This window comes from Camelina sativa, chromosome 7 (assembly GCF_000633955.1).
Source record: "Camelina sativa cultivar DH55 chromosome 7, Cs, whole genome shotgun sequence".
Taxonomy (NCBI): domain Eukaryota; kingdom Viridiplantae; phylum Streptophyta; class Magnoliopsida; order Brassicales; family Brassicaceae; genus Camelina; species Camelina sativa.
In genome coordinates, this window is record NC_025691.1 from 5360147 (window position 1) to 5385792 (window position 25646).

Here is a 25646-nt window from a genome sequence, read left to right on the forward strand (position 1 = left end):
AAGTGAGTCTGCTGTCAGACTAGAAGCTCTAAGAGACAAATTGAAAGCGATGACAGCAAAATTAAAGGATAGACTGAGGATATGGTGTTTGAACCAGGTCAAAGATTTTTCGTGTTAATCTCTTTGATATGTGGAAAAGGAAAAAATCAATAGTATGATTTAACATGTGTCATTTTCACAAAAATGGACATATATATAACAAAATAAAAAAAGGATTGAAAATAAAACAGTTGTTATTAATTCATAATAGTGTCTTGCTAAAATAACATTATTTTCTTTATTTCTTACACTTCAGAATTTTAAGCATTTCAAAATTTGAAATTTTTCTAATGCTAGCAGAAAATATATAAAACTTTCATTGATATTTTTGTAATAAGTATACTGGAAAATTCTTAAGTGTAATGTGAAAATATAAAGGTAAACTAAAACATTTTAAGCAATAATATATATATAACTCATTCTTTTGACGTTGACATTATTTTTTGACATTTAAATTTTCATTTATTTAATTGGTAAAGGAGAAAAACTTCTACTTCGAATGCGTCATACAATTGAATGAATTATAACGTAATCGACAGAGAATTTATGAAAAATACATGAGGCATTTTGGTTTATAAGTTTGACTGATCCATTCAACAAATTTATTATGTCGGGTAAGTTACTTCACTAGAGAGTAGTCGCCATTTTGATTATTTCATTATATAACTTAGTCGTTGTATAAATTAGTCAAATTTCCAAATCAAACTCGACACATATAATTTATATAATGAAGTCATCACATACATTCACAAAACTTAATCTACTCTTCTTGATTTATAATGTCATATAAACATCTAGGACGTTGTTAGGCAAGTATTATATTTAAAAAATGAATTTATACAAACAAGCTATGGATGACCAAAAAATATATTTTGGTTTGTTAATAGGAAAATAACCAGCATGTAGCATAGTAGTTCACAAAAATAAATATTGGTTTTAGACATGATCTCAGAAAATACGAGGGAGTAATACATCAACAAATTTTGAGAAATCACTTCCAAATGATACATAACGGATATGATAGAAGATCCAACCAAAAAAACATCATTTATATACATAGTCATATGCCGATGTACACGAGCAAAGCATGCAAACTTATTCACTTAGCAATTGGTTCATCTAAAAATTAAATATATGAACAGAGCGAAAAAACTCTTATGCCCCTCGATATCCTCTCAAACTTTATACAATGTGTTAATAATATACTAAATAGTTTTTTGTACAATTTTCTGTAAATTAATATCCACATCGTTAATTATATCCATCATACTTCTGTGTTTAAAATATTTCCAATTTATCTTTTGCGAAAAAAAAAAAAGAAAAGGAAAATGAAAACATTTTCTATTATCTTCTCAAATCGTTTCCTTTACCTGGGCAAATGATTTTAAAATGTAAAGGAAACGATCTGAGAAGATAAATTCATTGCATCAGCAGCCAGCCATATGAGAAACAAAACATGGAAAAAACTAGTCACTGCATGTATGATGATAGTGACGTAAATTGGTTGCACGATATACATAGAAAAGTCGTGGAAGAAAAATCAAAGATTTCTATTTGTGTTGGGTCAGGATCATGTAGCATAAGTAAATATGTTATTACACCATCATGCTTAGTTTTTAGGGTGCAATTAAGGATCATATGATGTGCTTCCTGGTCTACACGGGGGACACCACACGTCGAACGCATCTAAATTATGGAAGAAAAAATAAAAATACTAATCCAATAAATATATTATTCGATTAGCAAAATAAGATATATATTTTAGAACAAAGCCACCTTATATTAAAATTTTAGACGTGAATAATATACATACGTAATGGATATACATCGATATTACTTTGAAACTTTATCACCAACTTAATTTCTTTTGGCATCATGATTCATATCACCAACCTAATTATAACTTGAACTTTTCTATATGCCCTTAATTATGTTATCCTCTTTCTTAAGCGGTAATTAGACGTCACGGCAATCTCCATTATCGTGTAGAGGTTTTGAAAAGGTAATCATAATTTGACTGGAAACCAAAAATATTATTTGTTTGACCATTCGCCGTTTTTTGTGCTTTTACTTCAAAACGCTTGATGAATAACGGCGATCTTAAATTTATGTAAGAATATACTTTTTTTGCAGGATTTGTTGAATAACATAAACTAACACTGTATTTACAAAGACTATTGTGATAATCTCTGATATTAAATTAAATTAAAGTTGGAACTTTTATGAAGGCGATTAGAAAATTAATTAACAAGAAAGTAAGTAAAACTAAATTTCGCTTACATCTTTTTTTGGTATATAATTTTGGCTTATTATTCGAGTCAAATCCTTCTCTGATTATAAAACTATTATTTATATTTTATGTATTTATGATATTTTGGTAATATTACAAACTTTTAAATGTATGAGTTAGTTTTCAAAATATATAGATGATAAATGCTATAACATTTGTTCACATTCTAACATTTCGAAAATGTAATTTTGCTATTTTTTACTTTCCAAAATATTTATCAATTTTCACGTTTTAGATAAATGGTTATGTTATATATTTTACAATTAGCTTGTTAAAAATCTAACTAGGAAAAAATTGATTATTCTATTCTAACTAATTTTTCAACATTTCACAATTACTTTATAAAATAATAATCCATTTCAATTCATTTCGTTAATAATTATTGAGTTACATTGTTATTCTTCTATGTATATAACATAAACATATCAGTAAGAACATATTTTTGGAATGATTTAAAAATTTCCTCAAACTGTTAGAATACAAGTACACCATATTATATGCCAAAGGATTATATATATAACAGAACATAATTAACTTATAAAGATTAGATTTTTAAAATTCATTAATCTCAATTGTACGTTTTATTTGTATCACATGATCATCACCTTTATAACTAGCTAGCTACTTCTAAAACTAGCTTCAGTATTTTATTATTTTCTATGTAAACAAAAGTACAATCCAATTCAATAATGCTACATGCATTACCATATGCAGCTAAACAATATTTCTGAAAAATAAATAACAATATGAATATTTTTGGTTGTCCGAATAATAACTTTGTAGTCCCTTGACCGCCTGTCTCTGTATATAGACTCTATTCTTATTCGATGACTGGTTCATAATTGTAGAAGCTTAAAAATTTGATATGTGACCTTATGAATTGCCATTAATATTTTCTTGTATTTAGTTTTTAATCACACAATACTATAACTCATTTTCTGATAAGCCCTTTAATTACAACTACTAGTGTTAGACTAGACAGAGTTTCCAACACTAACTATAGTATTATTAATATTCAACGTAAACAAACATGCACTCATTTTATATACATATAAACATTATAAAATGATTATTCGTGCTTGTTGACGAGCTGATGGGTTCCAGCAAAAGCTTATAAATTACAAGGAGAAGAGGACTTACAAATCACCAATCAAACACTTTCCTACATGAGCAATATCCAAGAAATGGAAATGATCTTGATGTTCTCTTTGGTCTCAACGACAATTTTAACCCTTGTCTTGCTTACAAAATTCCTCAAACGAACCGTCACCAAAGTGAACCGACCACCCTCCCCATGGCGGCTTCCCTTGATTGGTAACCTCCACCAGCTCAGCCTCCACCCTCACCGTTCCCTCCGATCCCTCAGCCTCCGGTATGGACCACTCATGCTCCTTCATTTTGGTCGTGTCCCCATACTAGTAGTCTCCTCCGGTGAAGCCGCTCATGAGGTAATGAAAACACACGATCATAAGTTTGCTAACCGTCCCAGATCAAAAGCTGTTCATGGGCTTATGAATGGTGGGCGTGATGTAGTGTTTGCTCCCTATGGAGAATATTGGAGACAAATGAAGGTATTTCACTAGTAGCCCTTTCTAATTCCTCTTTTAACTTTTTTTTTTTTTTCTAATTTAATATCTATGTATTATTTTTATATTTTTTCGGTCTGCATGCAACTTACACTCACACATGCATGCACTAACGAAATCTATAATATTATGTATATTCTTCTATCAACTAATTATGGTTTTGAATCTTATTTTGGATGAAGAGTATATGCATTCTGAATCTGCTCACCAACAAAATGGTTGCGTCCTTTGAGACGGTAAGAGAAGAGGAGTTAAAGGCAATGTTGAAGAAGCTGGAGAAAGCAAGTTCTTCTTCTTCATCCGAAAATCTGAGCGAACTCTTTATTACTCTACCAAGCGATGTTACGAGTAGAGTTGCCTTGGGAAGAAAACATAGCGAGGACGAAACCGCAAGAGATCTCAAGAAGCGAGTGAGGCAGATCATGGAGCTTTTAGGCGAGTTCCCGATAGGGGACTACATCCCTGAATTGGCATGGATAGATAGGATCAACGGTTTTAATAATAGGATTAAGGAAGTGAGTAAAGGTTTTAGTGATCTTATGGACAAAGTGGTGCAAGAACATTTAGACGCGGGTAATCAGAAAGCGGATTTCGTTGATATATTGTTATCAATCGAAAAAGAAGAGAATAATGGATTCCAAGTTGAAAGAAACGACATAAAATTTATGATCTTGGTAGGTTATCATTTATAAGCCAAATCATTAATAATTTTCATCACGTATGCAACATTTTTAGTTTGAGTAATGACATGTAACTTTTCATTACTTCATCAGGATATGTTTATAGGTGGAACGTCTACAACTTCAACTCTACTAGAATGGACAATGACGGAGCTGATCAGACGTCCAGAGAGTATGAAGAAACTCCAAGATGAGATTCGGTCAACCATGACGCCAAATACTTCATACATTAAAGAAAAAGAAGTTGAGAATATGCCATACTTAAAAGCCGTGATTAAAGAAGTCCTCAGGTTGCATCCTTCTCTTCCACTTATACTTCCCAGACTCTTAAGTGAAGATGTCAAAGTAAAGGGATATAACATAGCCGCAGGGACAGAGGTAAAGAAATATATTTTTTACCTTAGCAGTCAACTTGTTCACACATAACTTTACATACACATCTTAAGTCATGGTTATAAACTAAAAAGAAATATGTTTGGCGTCTAGGTGATCGTCAATGCTTGGGCAATCCAAAGAGACCCTGCAGTTTGGGGACCAGATGCAGAAGAATTTAAACCAGAGAGACACTTAGAGTCAGCTGTGGATTATCATGGAAAAGATTTGAACTACATTCCATTCGGGTCAGGGAGAAGGATATGTCCAGGGATAGGACTTGCTTTGGGTTTGGCAGAGGTGACAGTAGCCAACGTTGTAGGCCGATTTGACTGGAGGGTAGAGGCTGGTCCAAATGGGGATGAATCTGATCTAGCTGAGGCCATTGGTATCGATGTTTGCCGCAAGTTCCCTCTCATTGCGTTTCCATCTTCTGTGATGTAAAAGGCTTTTTCTTTTACCTTGTTTTATAACACTAATAAGAAGAGTTGTAAGAATTGACAACCCTTCATTTTGGAATATAACTAAGCATGCGCTTAGTTATCTATAAACAATTAATAAAGTGAATCATTATATGATTAAAAAAACATTTTTAAAAATTATTTATGAGTCTTCCATAAATCTCACTAACTTTTTTATGTAAGTCTATCATTTGTTAGCTAAATTTAAAATTAATTTAATACTACAAATTTTAAAATATATTTCATAGAATTTTTAATAATCGCTTTTGACTATGAGGATCTTAAAATATAATATCTAAATTACTTGATTTTTTGGATTAAATCTACATATATTATTGTTATAAACTTATATTCGAGAATTATTTTTTTTTCCCATATATGACTCATATTTATCTTTCATATAAATTATTTGATTAAAAATAAAATATCTTATATGCGAGAAGAAAACTGAAACCTATAAACTTATGTTTAGGTCTTGAATTTGAACAAAAGTTTTTCACTATATGTGTTTTACTTGATAAATATAAATACTTTTAACAGTAATAAATTTTTGTACTAAGGTATACATCAATACTATTTATTCTGTAATAAATTGTTAATTTTTATTGGATGAGATTTAATCTTCCTAGGGCAACACCAAATATTATATTAATAGATATCTAAATGTAAATTTTCTTTAAGAAAAAGGATTACGTACATAGCCCAAAACCCAACAGTTTCTACTTAGAATCTATTCTAAATAAAAGTAGGAGCTATAAGCTTTTAAGACTGTCCACATAGGATTTTAAACACCCTATCAGGATTCGACATATCATTAATTAACAATTTTAAAAATTTTCCAGAATTTTCTATATTAAAAATTATTTTAAACAACCAATCAGGATTTGACATGTCATTCATTAATATTTTTTAAAAATTTCTGGAATTTTCTGTATTAAGAACTTTTAGGGAAATTTATGGAAATAAAATAATTATGTACAACGTCCCACATCGGATAGAAATTTTTTAGAAATGGTTCAGAATCAGTATAAATAAGATTAATATGTTTCCAACAACGAATGAGCAAGAAAACTTGATTTATCAGGCGTCCAAGTTTAAAAGTTTTATTTGGTTTGATCCGGTTTTTTATTTGATCATATTAAAACTTTAAAAAGTTTCAAAAAAAACATTATAATATTTAAAAATTTTAAAAGTTAAATATTATAAATATTGAAAATTTTTAAAAGGTTCAAATATTATATTTTGAAACCTTTTAAAAATTTAAAATATTATAAATATTGAAACTTTTAAAAGTCTTAGCTTTTAAAAGGTTTCAAAATATTATAGCTTTTAAATTATTAGCTTTTCAAAGGTTTTTAAAAATTTATAATTTATAAATTTTAAAAGTTTAAAATATTATAAATATTGAAACCTTTAAAAGGTTCAAATATTAAAAATATTTAAACCTCATAAATGTTTTAAAATATTACAATTACTTAACCTCCATAGAAATTTTGAAATATTATATCTATACTAATAAAAATTTGAAGCTATAAACTCCTAAAGGTGTCCATATAGGATTTAAAACAACCGATAAGAATTAGATATTTCACTAATTAATATTTTTGGAAATATAGTAGTAATCTATATTATTAAGTTTTTTTAGAAAAAAAAGTAAAATCTGTAGAAATAAAAGAAATATGTACAACGTCCCACATCAGCTAGAAAATTTTAGACTATGGCTGAGAACCATTATAAATAAAACTAATATGTTTTTAACTATAAATTATCAGGAAGTTTGATTTATCAGGTTTCCAAATTTAAAAGTTTTATTTGATTTATTTTAACAAATTAAAATTTTTTAAAGGTTTATATTTAAACTTTATAGAATTTTAAAAATATTATAAATACCTCCATAAAAAGTTTAAAATATTATAACTAATTAAACTCTATAAAAAGTTAAAGTGTCGTTAGTATTTAACACCAAAACAAAAAATGTTACAAATATTTAAACTACATCTAAAGTTTAAAATATTTAAAATATTTAATCTCCATTGAAAATTTAAAAGTTTAAGAATTACTAAATATTATATATCAAAAAAATTTAATATCTTGAAAATATCTTATTTTTTTCGTTTGTGTTTTATATCTCTTATGAGCTTTAAAACATGTTTTTGTGTATGACTTTATAGATGATTTGATATTCTTGCAGTAAAAATTGTATTTTTAAGTCTAAGAAAGAAGGATTGACGTCGCAAGACCTTGATTTGATGTTATTTGAGTTTAAAGAGGAAGGATCGACGAAAAGTTGTTTTAACTATACATTTGTTTATATTACTTTCTCTGGAAGTAAATACTTTCTCTACAAATAAGGATTTTAGCTTGAGAAGTTTCAATACGTGTGGATCTAAAACCGAATAAATATATAGATGAAATTATCAATAATTGGGTGCATGTGTTGACTATGCTGGTCTTCATGAATTGCACAAATTTTATGAGAAAAGAAATGATTTTGGTCTTGGAGTTTGATGGTTAACAAATTGTGTGGTAATATAAAAAAAAGGTTTTTTAGTGGAAGAATGTGAAGATGTTGACGAGGAAGAAGAAAAATAAGATGTGTATAACGAAGAACCGGACGATAAAAATAATGATGACAATTACCATAAAATTTGACAATGAAAATGACAATAAATTAATATGAAGAATAAGAAACATTGAATAAAAGAACACGAAAACATAGGTTGCATCTATCAATTAAATATGAAAAATGAGATAAATTCATGATTATAAAATTGTTTCGATTTATAAACATAGGTGGTCAAAGAAATAGTTTAGGATATGTGAGGTCACCAGTTTGATCCGCTTCGCCTGGACGTCAAGTTAAACTCATGATTTTTCTGATCAGATTTGATTTTATAACACAACTGATTTTTATATTTTTTGTATCTGAAATTTAATTTTGTCCTTAATACTAATTTAAACTTTTTATAAGATAATATTTCATTACCGTCATTAATCATATATAATTTTCATGAAAATATATCAAATAAACCCACGGTACGTGTGGGTTCAAACCCTAGTATAAGAATAAACATTGTATTTTCAATTTTTTATGTTTTTTGTTAGAATAGAATCCAAAGAGGAAGAACTGGTTCCCAGAGCAAACTCACCTTCATTCCCGGAGGTTCTAAAGTCTTCGATGGCCAAATCCTAGACTTTATGATGATCAGATTTGAGTTTGATGATCAGATTTGATTTTATAACACAACTGATTTTTATATTTTTTGTATCTGAAATTTAATTTTGTCCTTAATACTAATTTAAACTTTTTATAAGACCTGAATATCTTTTCTTGTTCCCCATCGCTTGTTAGGGTATTACTTTGGTAAATTGTAAATGTGTTCGATGAGTTTCTTTCTTTTGCCCTTGCAGAGTTTGCTTGCATTCCAGCTTATGCATACGGTCTTCTTTTTTGGTTCCAACACCATAGTTACTAGCTATTGATTTATTAACACTTCTACTCAGCTTGAAGTTGCATTTATTGTAAAAACTTTTTTATTAAATATAATTTTACATTCATACAAAAAAAAAAGAGTTTGCTTGCATTATAAACCGCCTTCTCCCCTTCGTCTTTTTTCTTATTTTTTTTCAAAATTGCATAAAACGTTTGCATTTTTATTTTTGAGATGGGATGGAATATACTTAGGCCCTATAAAATAATAATTTTGAAATCATGATACTCTGCTATTACTTTATAGAGTAAACCAATTGTTCTTTAATATATATGTGTGCATTAACTTTAGGTTTGCAATAAAATAAATAAAAGATACATATTAGAAATAGGCATGACCAACATAGATTTTATTAAGAAGAAACTAAATACTATATATTATTTTTAATTTTAATTTTTATGTTATTATGGACATTTAGGTCCACCTTCTTTGGTTTTCCAATTATCTTAGCAAGAGCATTCTTCTTTGTATCAATGTGTTCTCGATGGTACGCACAAACATTTCATACAACATTTGTTGCAAAAGAACAAACATGGTTTCTTGTGAGATGTCGCTGAACATCGATATTCACATGCCTTTGGACATTCTGGACAAAAAAATTCAATAAAACATTAAATAAATTATTAACGAAATGGTTCAATTATTTATTGATTATATAAATGAAATAACACGGGTTTTTTTTTTTAAGTTACCTTCTGGTCGAAGTGAGCCTTCTCCTTCCATCTGAATTTGTTGGAGGATGCACATAAATTTGTGATGTAAAAGAATGGTTACAGTAAAGAGTTTGAAAAAAGTAATAGTCTGCAATATTATTTTTTCATAATCTGATGTTTTATATAAAAATTATACCTTATGGGCTGCAGGTGCATCAACTGAACTATCTAATTCTTCGGCCTGTACCAAAACAAAATATATATAGCATACGAAATATTTTCATATATAAAATATTTTGCAATTTGGATATAAAATATTTTAGAAACCTTCGTTGTAATCAGAGATATTGTGTTTTATTGATAAATATAAGTACTAACAGTAACAAATTTTTGTACTAAGGTTTATGTCAATATTATCTAGAAAACAATTAAAAATCAAAGGTTTGGTTTTTTATTATTTTGTAAAATTAAAAATTTGTTCGATGAGTTTCTTTCTTTTTGTCCTTAAGTTTGATTGCATTTAGAGGTGTCAAACAGGCATAATGCCCGTGGGTCTAGTCTAAATAGTATCTCAGCGGCGCATGTATGGATACTAAATATTAGATCCATTAAAAAAGTGGGTCTTGCGGGCCTAGTCCAAACAGATTGCGGGTTTTAGCTGGTTATGTTTGCGGGTTGACAGGTCGGCCCGCAGTCTTTAAATATTTAATAAAAATAAATATTTAATATAGATATATAATTATTTTATATAATTATATATATATATCTATATATATATCTTTTAAAAGTATATGGTAACATAAATAAATTTAATGTAAAAAAGTAAAACATCTATAAAAATCAATATAAACATTAATTTTATTAAAATTATTATTTATTAATTTTATTTTATTTTTAAATATATTTTTAGGCCCGCGGACCAGTCCGCTGGACTTAGCGGGGCGGACTTGGACAAAATTTATATCCACAAGCTTAGCGGGCCGGCCTGTCGCAGTCCAGAAGATAGAATCTTCCCGCTGCAGACGGCCCAGATGGACGCGGGCCGGCCCATTTAACACCTCTACTTGCATTATAAACCTTCCTCTATCTTTTTTCTTATTCAGAAATTGCACAATAATGTTTTATTTTTATTTTTATATAGAAAAAAAATAAAAATAATTCATTTGGGAATGAGCATAGTCAGAGAGATGGGATGGAATATGCTTAGGCCCATTCTTTGTGAGAAGCTCTAATAATTTTCATTTAAATTTAGTTTTGCAATAGAAGATACAATGTCTATTAGAAATAGGCATGACCAACATAGAATTTATTAAGAAACAAACTAAATAGATATTATTTTTAAGTTATTATGGACATTTAGGTCCACCTTCTTTGCTCCTCCAGTTATTGTAGCAAGGACATTCTTCTTTGTGTCCATATGTTCCCGATGTCTATAAAAATCAATATAAACATTTCATACAACATTTGTTGCAAAAGAACAAACATGGTTCCTTGTGAGATGTCGCTGAACATTGACGTTGACATTCCGCTGGATATTCTGCACAAAAATATAAAAACAACTAGTTTACGATTCGCGGTATACCACAAAACACTTTTTTTTTGATTTTTTTAATGTACAATTTTAATACTAATTTTGCTAATATACTCTTTTATTAATTTTAGTGATTTAGTATATAATTCGTGTTATACTGCACAACAGTTTTTTTTAATACAATCTTAATTAAATCAGTTTGATTCGACATATTTTATATTGGTGTTGTTAAAAGAGTAAAATAAGGATTTAACCTGTATTGAAGTATCATATTAATGATATTTTATTTTTTAGTATTATCAATTCAATCATGTAATATCATATAACCCTTCATGTAATATAACTCGTTTTTGTAATTTTGAAAATTTAATAGGTTTAAATATTCATAATTTTAAACTTTTTATTAAGTTTAGATATATCAGTTATAAATTATAAACTTTTTAAAATTCTATGATTTATTATATACGGTAAATTTACGATATATTTATGTTGAACACACACTTTTTATATTAATTAAATAATATATGTTCGTTTAAAAAAATTCAAATCACAATATATGCAGGAAAAAATATACATTTTTATCAACTTTATGTATTATATGATGATTCACTACATTTAAATTTTAAAATAAAAAAAAAGATGATCGGACAATAATGTTTTTAATATGGAATAAATCTTCTAAATATCTATATTAATTATAGAATAATATATATGGATATTTAAAATATTTTAATTCTGTTTGATTATAAAGATAGTAAAGAGAATTAACTAAACTTATTTGGATTTGAATATAAGTTTTAAATGAAATTAAATGTAAACCACTGCATAAACTGTTGCAAAAATACTAGTATAGATAATAAATAAAAACAATAATAAATAAGGTATTATTATCCACTGCATTCATTGAGAATATATGAATGAAAAAACAAGTGATGTTATTTACAATTTACCTTCTGGTAGAAGTGAGCCTTCTCCTCCCATCTGAATTTTGTAAGATAACACATATAAATTTGTGATGCAAAAGAATAATAAAATTATACATGTTTTTTCCGTCAATTAATATATATTAAACTAAAAGTTTGGAAAATAATATATATATATATGTGATATTGTTGTTTGTTTGTTCTTCTCTATTTTTTTTGAAAATATTTGCTTTCATAATTTATCATTTCATAAAAAAACATATACCTTCTTATAGATTGCAGGTGCTTCACCTGGACTTTCCAATTCCTCTGCCTGTACCAAAATAAATATAATAACCCAAATTTTAATGAGTTTATAATCCATAAGAATAAAAACAAGTATTTGAAATTTTACATTAGAAAATTGAATAGCAAGCAACAAACAAGATACAATGAAGACAACGATGAGCTTCACCATTTTTTAAACTTTTTCTTTTCACTCTTGTTTTTTTTTTTTTTTTGAGTGTATTCTAAAGTGAGTGTTTAATCTAATTATAACCAATAACATTGGCATATTATTGATTGTATTCAAATAAACACAATTAATAAATGTTGACTTTTATCATATTCAAAGATATATGTGAGTTCTTTCTAAATTAATTTTATGAAATAATTTTATTAATATGGTAGACAATATAGTATTTATTATTCAAAGATATGTTTCCTTTCCTAAAATAATTTCCTAAAATTGTGTTAATAAGTTGACAAAACAAGATTCCCTATATATATATTTTTTTTTGAAGAATAGAAAAAGTACGTATGTATCAGTAAAAAGAGAAGTACAAATCTACTTCCGGATCATGTCATTTAAAAAAAACCTGAAATCAAATAAATCAAATTCGGTTCACAAATATCTGAAACTATGAGTTTTTACGTTATATATTATTCAATTACTTCGAAAATATTAAATGTTAAATTAAATGTAAACTTAAATAGATTTTCCTTAAAAAATTATTGTAATTAATCGAATATTTATGGTGCATGTAAGTTAGAAAACTCACAAAATTAATGTTTCTTGTGAGATGTCGCTGAACATCGACGTTGACATTCCGCTGGACATTCTGCACAAAAGTATTAAAATAATAATAAATAAATGACTAAACAATAAGTATTATTATTATTCATGACATTGAATATGAATGAAAGAACAAGTGACTTTTCTAACAATTTTACCTTCTGGTCGAAGTGAGCCTTCTCCTCCCATCTGAATTTTGTAAGATAACACATATAAATTTGTGATGCAAAAGAATAATAAAATTATACATGTTTTTTTTGTCAATTAATAAATATATATATATATATATATATATATATATATATTAATTTACAATATTTTTAGGAAAACAATATACATCTGTGATATTATTGTCTGTAATATATATTTTTCGTTTTTTAAGAAAACATTTTCTTTTATAATTTATCATTTTATATAAAAGAATATATACCTTATGGATTTCAGGTGCTTCACGTGGACTTTCTAGTTCACCAGCCTATACCAAAAAAAAGAAAATAAATATAAGAACCCAACTTTTAATGAATTTATAATCCATAAGAATGATAACAAGTATTTGAAGTTAAAAAAAAATGTATTTGAAATTTTACATTAGAAAATTGAATAGCAAGCAACAAACAAGATACAATAAAGACAACGATGAGCTTCACCATTTTTTTTACTTTTTCTTTTCAGTTTTGATTTTTTTTTAGTCTGTATTCTAAAGTGAGTGTTAAATCTATTTATAATCAATAACATTGACATCTTATTGAAGGTATTCAATAATGAGACACATTTAATATATGTTGACATTTTATTATATTCAAAGATGTGATTTCTTTCTAAATTAAATTTTGAAATAATTCCTTTAATATGGTTGAAAAATAGCATTTATTATTCAAGGATTTGTATCCTTTCATAAAATAATTTTATGAAACAAATAAGCATTACCTATTTTTCAATCTTGAAAAGTCATATTGTATCATTGTGAGTTTGTGACAATTGTCGATCCCAAGTGTTTGGATGCGTAAAGCCCATAAAAATTTGTGTTGCCCGTTTACAAACAAAACAAAAAAAAGTATTAAAATCTTCGTTTAGAATGGATCGATCTAGTCACCTCCTGCCATGAATAAGACATAAAACGTGAAGAACATTTTCTAAACGTGATGCTCCTTAATATTCAAATATGATCTGCTGTCTAAAACACATTTTTGTTGGGCTTTAGGTCTGGACCGGCCCTGTTGTGACAATTACAGTCTAATACTATTCTTCCTTTGATACATCTACTATATGTGTTCGTAACTCTTCTTTAGTCTATTTCAAATGGCATCAATCATATTTTAATACTACATTTTAATATGCGCTACGGTACATATAATTTTTATTTTATTTATATTTTATGTTTGTTGTACTTGTTTGTTAAATATTGGATATTTTGTAAATAAAATTTTCTGACCGTTTATGCGGCTAAATGTTTATATTAAATTTTTAAGCAGCAATAAACTCCATGATTATTTGTTTATTATATTTTGTTTGTTTCATTTAGTGTTTAAGATTCTATTTTAATTTTTAATTACTATAACAAAAAATAAGGGGTCTAGATACATAATAACTTAATAAGTAATTTATATGTTGTGATTAAAAATCACATTTTTCCTAATGATTTAATTATTTAACACACTCTTAGTTAAATAAACTTGGTTTTATATGTCAAATATTCTAACATTAATTAGTATTGTCGACAAATAATAAAATAAAAATTTAAGCCGTGTTATCACAAATTTAATGATATTTTATTAATTCCAACATGTCCTATTTATAACACATCTACTATATAACCACATTGTAGTGTATTTTAAAGTGTTAAAATGATTTTACTAACACTTTGAACCTTTAAAATGATTTTACTAACAATTTAAACCTTAAAACTAACTTTCATTTTTATACCGCCATAAAAAATAACAGAATAATAATACCCGTCAACGTGAAATAGTTAAACTATGTTGGTTTAATTTAAATTTTAATTAGTTTTAGTTTTTATATATAAATAAAAAGATAAAGAAAAAATTTGTGTTTATCTTCATTGTATACAAAACTTTTACGACTTTACTCTTCACATTATTAATCCTTTTAGTAAATGTATCTCCATTGGATTCTGATTCAAATCGATTGACTTCTCATTGGAAACCAATGAATTTTCTAAAAATATTGTCGTCTTCAATTTACATTTGTCAAATGTTTTAACCTTACCTCTGATTCTTCATTTTTTTTGCTTTGATGTATTTTTAATTTTTTTTAATCAATCGTCATAAATAATTAATTTAAATTAAATTAATTAAATAAGTATTTAAATCAAAGCAACATAGTTTAACTATTTCACGTTGACGGATATTACTGTTCTGTCATCTTTCGTGGCAGTACAAACAGAAAAGTTAGTTTTAAGGTTTAAAGTGTTAGTAGAATCATTTTAAAGGTTTATAGTGTTAGTGAAAATATCTCAAGGTTTAAAGTGCTACTTAATGACACTTTGAAGGTTTAAAATGTGATTTTCCCTAATAAAGATTTGTAATCAAAATTTAAAAATTATATGTCGGCACATAGTGGTAAGGTTCTTAAGAGCAAGATTATCGATGGTATGTTATAATGGGGTTGTTAAACACTGTTTGATTATTATATGAATTAATTGTGTATTATTTTGAATATAAGAACCCATGATCTTTTAAAATTTTCTCCTCTAATGGTAGGTTCTAATTTTGGGTCTCTTATTTTTGAAAATATTGTTTTTTGAAATTTAAAATTTTTAGATAGAATATAAGTGGTATAAATGTGTAAACATTTAAGATTTTATAAAAATAGAAAATATTGCATTTAATTAATTTTCAAACATACAAAACATAATAAAAATATTAATACATATTACAATAGAAGTGCAATTTATAAATGGAGAAAATGATTAATTTTAATACTGGTTTGCTCCAAAATCAAAAATATTTGGGATCTTGTTTTGGTAAATAAATAGGCGTTGACAAATAAACCAGCTTGTTTGAATCTGTGTAAAGAGGATCAAGTGTGTTTGTTGAACAATAGGATTCACTAACGAATCTGCTTCATTGAATATTGTATGTAACCTAAAGCCATTGTATTGCATTTGGATCGCACTGAATGCAAATGTTTTCATTTGTGAGGCTTTTTATGTTTTTGGTTGAGGGCTAAATAGATTCAAGAGTCAGTCAAAGTGCTTACATAAAGAGAGAGAGAGAGAGAGGAAGCAAATAAACCAGCTTCGTTAGAATCTGTGAGGATTGCTCTGTTGAAGGTCAATGACCCGAATGTAAGTCGCAGGTGTTGTAGTACAAGTTTCCTTGTTGACCAGGCGCCAAAACCTTGGCCTTGAAATCGTCCTGTCTTCTCTTGAACTACCAGCACCTTTTGGATGAAAAAAAATACAGAAACAGAGATGTGATCCATTCTTGGAGATGTTTTCAAATGAAAAAAAAAACATTGAAAATCTCATCTCATCACATCTCTTTGTTGTGGTTAATGACATAGGCACCTATGCCAACACGGTGGGATGCATTGGCAGGAAGCGTATGGACATCTTTGGGGATCCAATACGCAAGCATCAAGTAGTCTTTCTAGGCGCGATGAAACCAGAATCCCTCCTACATATAATAAAAATAGACAACCAGTCAGTGTGTCATGAAGAATCTCCAAAACCACATTCAATCAATCAATTAAAACCACCCCCAATTATCAGAACAAGGATTAAAAAGACACATAATTTTTAACCAAAAATGATAAATTACCAAACTTTGAGACTCACAAGTTGGACCAAAAGAGAGAGAACAATAAAATGAAGTTTTTTTTTGTTCTGTTTCTTGGGTTTGCGGTGGAATTCACAGGGAAGAAAAAGAACGGACTTTAATTATTTGTTTCGATTCTTCTTCTTCCTCTACGATCATGTGTCAAGAACACAAACAGCCCCACATCCGTTTAAAGCAACACTTAACGATCAACACATACCAAAATCTATTCTGCTTAATCATAATCGAACATTAAGAAGATAAATCTACTAAAAGTATGGATCCTATCAGAACACATGAACACCAAGAACCCTAATTTTCTAAAAAACATCAAATAACCATAAATTGCGATCCGAAATCAAAGAACCCTAGTTATAAAACACTAATCGGGATTACAATCTATTGTATTGAGAAACTTACCCTCTGATTCCAATTGACTCAATCTCTTCCGATTGAGTTGACTCCGAATTCAAATCGCCTGCTTCATGTCACGGAGACGATTCAAGCATCACGATGGGACACGGCCGAGTCATTCATTCGCCTCTGTTACGCATCTCTTCCGACAGCAATCTCCATTTCCTCCAGAACCTTCGATTCCAAATTCTCACCTTTGTCGTTTCGAGTCTTCGATAGCGAGAGAAAGAGAGACACTAAACAAATGAAATTAATCGCAAGCCAATTTTTCCCCCTTTTCTATTATTTTTTCTGGCCAACAGCGCGTTGACACGTTTCGTCTCTTAGAACAGAATTGGGGTTTCTATATAAGAGGTTCCCTTACATTTTTTCCTTTTTTCTGATTTTTTTTTTCCAACAAAACACTAAGATCTCTCTTATGAACCTCCGATAAAGAAGGTCTAAGACCGTGGAGAGTAAAGTAACAGTTTGAGAAAATACACAAGTGCAAGAATAAACCTCTTTTCCAGAATTCATGGTAGAGATCACTTCAACTGTGCTTAAAATTGATTTATCCAAGTTATGATTATTAATCTCAAAACCACAATTATTTAACCTAATGAACGACATGGAAGGTTTCCCTTTTCATGTTCACTTACTTATTCTCTAACAATTGTAATTAAGGCTTAGTTTCTTTTGTTGTACAACTCAACTATCAATTGTCAAATTAAAGGTATACCGGTGGCAAATTAAAGGTATACCGGTGGCAAATTAAATATCTTATACTATAAGTTTAAACAACTCTGAAGATATGTATCTCTTTAAAGAAAACTTTACCGATAACTTTTTGTGTCGTGTTCCACTTTTTCATCGCTTTTACAACATCGCTTGTTGAAGACACTGAAAAACACTATCTATGATTGGAACTATCTCTCTTATTTATTTGATTCTATTTATATAGAGATTCTAAATTACAAATTTCTTACTATATCTTGATATTTAAAATTGCAAGTATCTATATTCGTTCTTTTTTTGTCTCTAAATTATTACAACATAATACCATATTATTATTATTTAACAACACCTGTATAACTGACTCAAGCTAAGTAATTATTATTTTTTGTTTAGTTTTGTCCAAATTTGTTTTGCTAGATACTTGACTTATAATTAAACTTTACCCAAAATCAAGTTTCGTTTCGATATATTATTTATTCACCCATTTTCTTGTGGTAAAAAGTTGCATAGAAAATTTATCCAAAATGTAGATTTGATATCAAACTAAAAAGACCCGACCCGTTTTTTTTTTAAATACAATAAATAACTAACCATCGCATATTACTTAATTAAACCAACACAAACCACAATTTATCACTAAACTGGTAATAACCATTATATACAGCAGAGACATACCAACAACACGAAACCAATACATCATCAACACAATTAGGTTCCTAACCATTCTATCCATCAACCTAGCATAATTCTATCCAAGGTTCCAATAACATAACCAACATCACACAAACAAGACCCTAAATCATTTTCCTCCTCATCGCCATGATTCCACGTCACAAACCTGCACACCACAAACAACAATTGAGATGTGTAAGTATTATCATAAATATTTAGTGAGGCAATCCTCCCATCTACTGGGCTATACACACAAGCAACTGAAATTCCAATGTTTAACAAAAAACAAACAAAACACAACAAACCAGGAAAAACACGCGACAGACAAGTTGGTGTCGATCGACACTAGCCCCAATCTGGTGTCGACCGACACCCACTTGGTGTCGATCAACACTAGCCCCAACATGGTGTCGACCGGCACCCACTTGGTGTCGATCGACATCGACCCCGCAGACACGTTCTGCTCGAAACTGATCACCCAATCTCCGTTTCTAATCATCTCCAATCCATCCCAAACTCACCCAAAAGATTCAGAAACCTATAAGAACCATAACACAACCACCACAAGCAAGAAAAACACCACAAGATACAACAAATCAAGCAAACAAAAGATTACCATACTTAGATAAGCCATGGGTATGCACTCACCTCTTTTGCAGAAAGTTATGACCCAACAGCGACGAATCCAACCCTTAGAAGCCTTCTCCTTTGTTCCTAGCACAAGATCTCCACTCCTCATAGACAGATCTCACCAAACAAGCCTTGAATCTCCAAAATCTCCCAAGAACACACTCTCTTCTCTCTAACCTTTCTTTGTAGCGGCTAAAAGTGATAATTCCGAAACCCTCAGGTCGATTTCTCACTTAAATACCTCGGTTTGGGATCCCACTTAAACCAAACCGTGCCAAGATGACGATTTAGAACAATTTCGTCGAACCAGAATTATTGGTGTCGACCGACACCACCCTTGGTGTCGATTGACACCCATCCCCAAAACTCACATTTTGGTTCGCGGATGTTACAATTCTCCCCCACCAACTAGGATTCGTCCTCAAATCCCGCAACATCGTCCATCCGCCAAGGACTACCGTGCAACCATCACCACGGCCCCCACATCCTCTAACCAAACTAAACACCACCAACAAGGCTTCCCGTGCAACTGCTGCAACAGTCCGCACATCCACGTGTCCCAACAGTCCACATAACCCCGACCTTACTGGTCAACACAACTCATACCCCACCGGTCAACCAAAACAAGACTCTACCAACCATCACAACTCTGGCCCCCCCCGACCAGCATAAACATGACCCTCCCAGTCAACACATAGAAACTCCGAGGATGAACCACCATCATCCCCGAGATCCGTATACGATCACAACAGGAAATCCGAGATTGAACCCCCATCAATCTCCTAAACCGCCCCCGATCACAGCAAGAAGTCTGAGATTGAACCCTCATTAATCTCCGAAATCTGCATCCGATCGCAACATTGAGATTGAACCCCCATCAATCTCCTAAACCCGCACCCGATCATAGCGGGAAATATGAGATTGAACCCCCATTAATCTCCTAAATCCGCATCCGATCACACTGTTTATCCCCACGTCCTTGACACTTTTGCCACCAACTCTCCTGCTCTTAGGTCGTCACCTTCAAGTCATACTGATCTCACTCTCAGACCCCCCATCTTTGAGTCATACCGTCTCACCCTCAGGTCGTCACCCTCGGGATCTTGGTACCAGGAGAACCCCCATCTCCTCTGCCACCCTCGGGACCGCAGTTCCTCGAGCTATCGGTATCTAGGGAACCCCCGTCCCCTCAGGAGAACCCCCATCTCCTCATGAGGTTTTCAGGACCCCCGTCCCTATAGCAAACAATCATAACGTCTAAAAGCATCTTTTCCAACCGGAACCACCCCCGTGATCTGCGTAGAATATCTCAATATCCTACCAACACTATAAACTCTCTCAGAATATCACCCCTACCATGACCACCCCCAGGCCTCACTCCAAACATCTCAAAAAATTTGGTGTTCACACACACTCTTTCCAAAAATAGACAAGTTCCCACTTTTCATAGAACCTTCTATTTGTTTGCAAACGCACTTTCCATAAATAGGTAAGCTTTAACTAATCATAAAACTTCCTATTTTTAGGAACCGCATATTCTGTTAACACCATGACATCACCAATCAAAACAAAATCCTTGAGAACTGATCATCCATCTGTGACCACTCTTCAGGTCAACCTCTAAACATTCCCGCCACTCCGGCATTATACATCCCATTTCCATTTTAGAGACTTTCTATTTTCCTTTTGCAATGCCACTTTCCATAAATAGCCTGCCAGATCAACACCTCCTACAGGGGCTCCACCTGCTGGGACTCCCACACCCGGAACTGATAGAGAGCGAAAACTTAATTAACAGACGAGAACACTAGATCTACAAGAGAACTCGAATTCATGAACGGATCTTGCTTAGAACGTCGTAACTTGACGAAGAAGCAATAAAGATAAGGCCGAGATCGGAAACAATATAGACGTGGTTTTGCAAGTCCTCCTTGCAGGGTTTGAACACAACCTCTTAGGGTTGAGAGTCCTCCTCTCTAGGCTTTACACAAAACTCTCGTAAAACTTCTTTATTCAATAATCGATTCATAATTACAATAATGAGTTATGTCTATTTAAATAAGAGAAAGAGAACGAAAACTCTAATCTAAAAAGGAAGCAAACGAATACAAACATTATAAACCCAAATAAACATTAAGCCCACGAGAAACTAAACCCAAATACCGAACTACCTCAAATGTGATGAATGACACATTTGTCTTCGAGATGCGCTCCATCAGTCCCTCCGGATTAGAAAGATTCGACCCGAATCTTAAATCTTCGAAGATACCTTTGTCCACCAATTCATAATACTTCCGCTTAAGTACTTCATGCCATTTTCTTTTCTGATTCAAGTGCAACTTGTTAGAACTTCCTCCATATAGAGCCTTTGTTAAAACAATTATGGCTTCCAAGCTTGCTTGAAAGCGTGTGACCAAGAGATCCTCTTTTTCCCTAGATCTTTTATCCCGAAATGGACGAAAAAAGAGGTTGTCGTTAAAGACATAACTGTCCGTGTTTGCAAATTTGGTCCAACAATACTTTACATCCCAACGTTTGATGTTTCCCAATGCTCTACGTGTGATCTTTGTGTGAGTATGATATGTTGACTCCAGATTCATGTTTGTGTCAAGTAACTTCCACAAAAACGCCACACTGTTCACTTCCATGATCATGTCGAATAAAATATGAGTCATTTGAGAGAAACAATCCAAGATGAAGCTGAACTTCCCATAGGTCAAAACCTTGCTTGTGTCACAAGCAACTTTACTCCCAGAAATTAATGTATTGGATCGACGACAAGAATCCAAATAACAAACAGCTTAACCATGCAGAAACTCCACACTGATCTGATTGTGGCCTGCACATCGAAAAAGTTCTAGTGAAAAAATTTGGACCTCCGACGCAGCCGCAACAATAAGCAGGACGCCAAAAGAACCCAAAAGTTGACCATACTCGCTATTAGTGGAATTCTCAAACAAATCCTCAATGTTTTCTTCGTTGTAAGAAAACTTGATAGTCTCACCTGTGAATTCAACAAAGAGCCCAAGAAACTGTCGTTGTCGTGTGTCCAACACGATCCATTGGAAAACAGGTAACCAAGAGAGTGAAGGCGGTGGAGCAAAAAAAATGTGACCAAATGAGAACACCTTATTATCACGCTGAAAATAACGGTGGAAATTATACCCGAAACAGAGCATCAGCCAACATCTGAAACGAAACGATCCAACCATAAATATTGGTATCTCCCGCATGTGAATGGAGACAAGAAGGCAAAAATTTATCGTGACTATTTCCCATGATTTTCAATACTCTGTCAAAGCGAATGAGACACTCAACACAACAACCTAGAATAAAGCTTGATTTTTCTTCTTCTCCTACATTATTATAACCAGCAGAAGACATCTTCAACGTACCACATTCACGTGAAAAGAGCATTATAATTATTTTATTTTCAACACATGAATCAACCATATGCCTCTGATTTGTATTCCATGTTCCAATGAGATATGCCTCTGCATTGAAAACGTCACTTTGCCAACACGAACAACGTTTTCTTTTGCTTTTTTCTCGAAAAAACAAATTAATAAACTCCATCTTTGAACTGCACACGTGGAGAACAAAACCGAGCTTGCTCTTGTTGGAGATTGATTGGAAAAGACTACTCAAGCAAGCAAAGAACAAACAGAACTTGGTTTTGTCGATGAGGAACGAACATATCTCGTTTTCGTCAGAGGTAGGTAGAGAGATGGAAGAACACTCAACACTCAGTCTTGAAGATTCAATAGTTGATAGAGAGCGAAAGCTTAATTAACGGACGTGAACACTAGATCTCCAGGAGAACTCGAATTCACGAACGGATCTTGCTTAAAACGTCGTAACTTGAAGAAGAAGCAATAAGGATAAGGCCGAGATCGGAAACGATATCGACGTGGCTTTGCAAGTCCTCCTTGCAGGGCTTGAACACAAACTCTTAGGGTTGAGAGTCCTCCTCTCTAGGCTTTACACAAAGCTCTCGTAAAACTTCTTTATTCAATAATCGATTCATAATTACAATAATGAGTTATGTCTCTTTAAATAAGAGAAAGAGAATGAAAACCCGAATCTAAAAAGGAAGCAAACGAATACAAACATTATAAACCCAAATAAACATTAAGCCCACGAGAAACTAAACCCAAATACCGAACTAGCTCAAATGTGATGAATGACACATTTGTCTTTGAGATGCGCTGTATCAGGAACCCTAGCACCACCGACCACTCGAGCACCGATTCCGCCCACACCGACCCTTCGGCGCCTACGGTCCTATCAGTACCACCACCGGCCACACTTGTGGACCCCTCTTGGATGTCCTGCGACTCGCCAACACCCTCAGCTGTCATACTCTGTTCAACAAACTCACTAACTGCTGGAACTCTGCCCCTACCACGACCACGACCGCTTACCGATCACGTCCGCGTCCACGACCTGCAACAGCTCTACCCTTAACCATCTGCACTACCCAGAACAGAAATCTAAGCACACAATTCAAAACCAAACACAAAACACACATCTTACCGTAGAATCTCATTGAAGGCTCGAAGAGGATGATACTAGGACTCCATACCACAAACAAATTGACTAACTACTCATAATCAATTCCATCACACACATCATGCATCAACCAACATAGAGATCAATTCAACCAATTTAATCCATAAACCGCTTTAAACTATCCACTTAACCATCCTAGAACTGTAAGGGATCTGATACCAAACTGAAAAGACCCGACCCGTTTTTTATTAAATACAACATATAATTAAACATCCCATACTACTTAATTAAACCAACCTAAACCACAACTCATCATTAAACCGTCATAACCATTATACACAGCGGAAACATACCAATAACACAAAACAAATACATCATCAACACAATTAGCTTCCTAACCATTCTATCCATCAACCTAGCATAACTCTATCCGAGGTTCCAATAACATAACCAACATAACACAAACGAGACCCTAGATCATCCTCCTCCTCATCGCCATGATTCCACCTCACAAACCTGCACACCACAAACAACAATTGAGATGCGTAAGTATATCATAAATACTTAGTGAGGCAATCCTCCTATCTAATGGACTATACACACAAACAACTGAGATTCCAATATTTAACAAACAACAAACAAAACACAACAAACCAGGAAAAACACGCGACAGACAAGTTGGTGTCGACCTACACCGAAGTGGCATCGATTGACACTAGCCCCAACATGGTGTCGACCGACACCGACCCAGCAGACACGTTCTGCTCGAAGCCGATCATCGAATCTCCGTTTCCAATCATCTCCAATCCGTCCCAAACTCACCCAAAAGCTTCAAGAACCTATAAGAACCATAACACAACCACCACAAGCAAGAACAACGCAACAAAACACAACAAATCAAGCAAACAAAGGATTCTCAGACTTAGATAAGCCATGATCATGCACTCACCTCTTTTGCAGAAAGTTCTGACCTAACAACGATGAATCCAATCCTTAGAAGTCTTCTCCTTTGTTCCTAGCACAAAATCTCCACTCCTCAGAGACAGATCTCAGCCAACAAGCCTTGAATCTCCACAATCTCCCAAAAACGCACTCTCTTATCTCTTTTCTCTCTAACCTTTCTTTGTAGTGGCTAAAAGTGATAATCCTGAAACTCTCAAGTCGATTTCTCACTTAAATACTTCGGTTTGGGATTCCACTTAAACCAAACCGTGCCAAGACGACGATTTAAAATAATTTTGTCGAACCAGAATTATTGGTGTCGATCCACTTTTGGTGTCGGTTGACTCCCATCCCCAAAACTCACATTTTTTTCCCGAATGTTACACAAAAGCACAATGACAGATTACAAAATCTACATTTTGCTAGATAATCGATCTAGTCACCTCCTGCCATATGACAGATTAAAAAAAGTTATATGTTATTTACTTAATTTTGATTAAAAACGACAAAAGCATGTAGATTTTTTTTGTATGCAACATGAGATCCCACTCTTCATATTTTGCGGAAGATTACTCTAATGTGTGACATAGCCAAAGGTCCCCTAAACTCTTGAAAGTGAAGACACGGCGCATTGATTTGAGAGATTAAAATCAACAACTTTGGCTTGATAGTCTTGAAAAGAAAAGACCGAACCTTCCTTGAAGCTGATGATAACCAAAATGTTAGTTACAGTTGAAGAGCATTTTAGTTTCAGCATATATGAAAATACACGATGACTTTGATTTAGTTAGATTAAAAAATTTGACTGACTCATGGAAAGAAAATCAATGATGGCATGTATGATGAGAAATTGACGAAGAAATAACATGAAAGTCGTGGAAGAATAGTCAATGTTTGACAAAA

The 25646-nt window shown here is 31.7% G+C and overlaps 1 protein-coding gene and 1 pseudogene across 1 annotated transcript; one reads left to right on the top strand and one right to left on the bottom strand.

Annotated features, from left to right (window-relative positions):
- On the top strand, positions 3466-5569 carry LOC104700403 (indoleacetaldoxime dehydratase-like). Its single transcript, XM_010415918.1, has 4 exons — positions 3466-3900; positions 4098-4589; positions 4689-4973; positions 5082-5569. Exons 1-4 carry the CDS (start codon positions 3496-3498, stop codon positions 5409-5411), a joined length of 1512 nt encoding a protein of 503 aa, XP_010414220.1. The 5' UTR covers positions 3466-3495; the 3' UTR covers positions 5412-5569.
- Positions 10875-13730, bottom strand: LOC104700402 (annotated as a pseudogene).

Coding starts and splice junctions, on each gene's coding strand:
- LOC104700403 (XM_010415918.1), top strand. CDS start 3,496: ATGAGCAATATCCAAGAAATGGAAATGATCTTGATGTTCTCTTTGGTC. Junction 4,590..4,688: donor ACATAAAATTTATGATCTTG/GTAGGTTATCAT, acceptor TTACTTCATCAG/GATATGTTTATAGGTGGAAC. Junction 4,974..5,081: donor ACATAGCCGCAGGGACAGAG/GTAAAGAAATAT, acceptor TTTGGCGTCTAG/GTGATCGTCAATGCTTGGGC.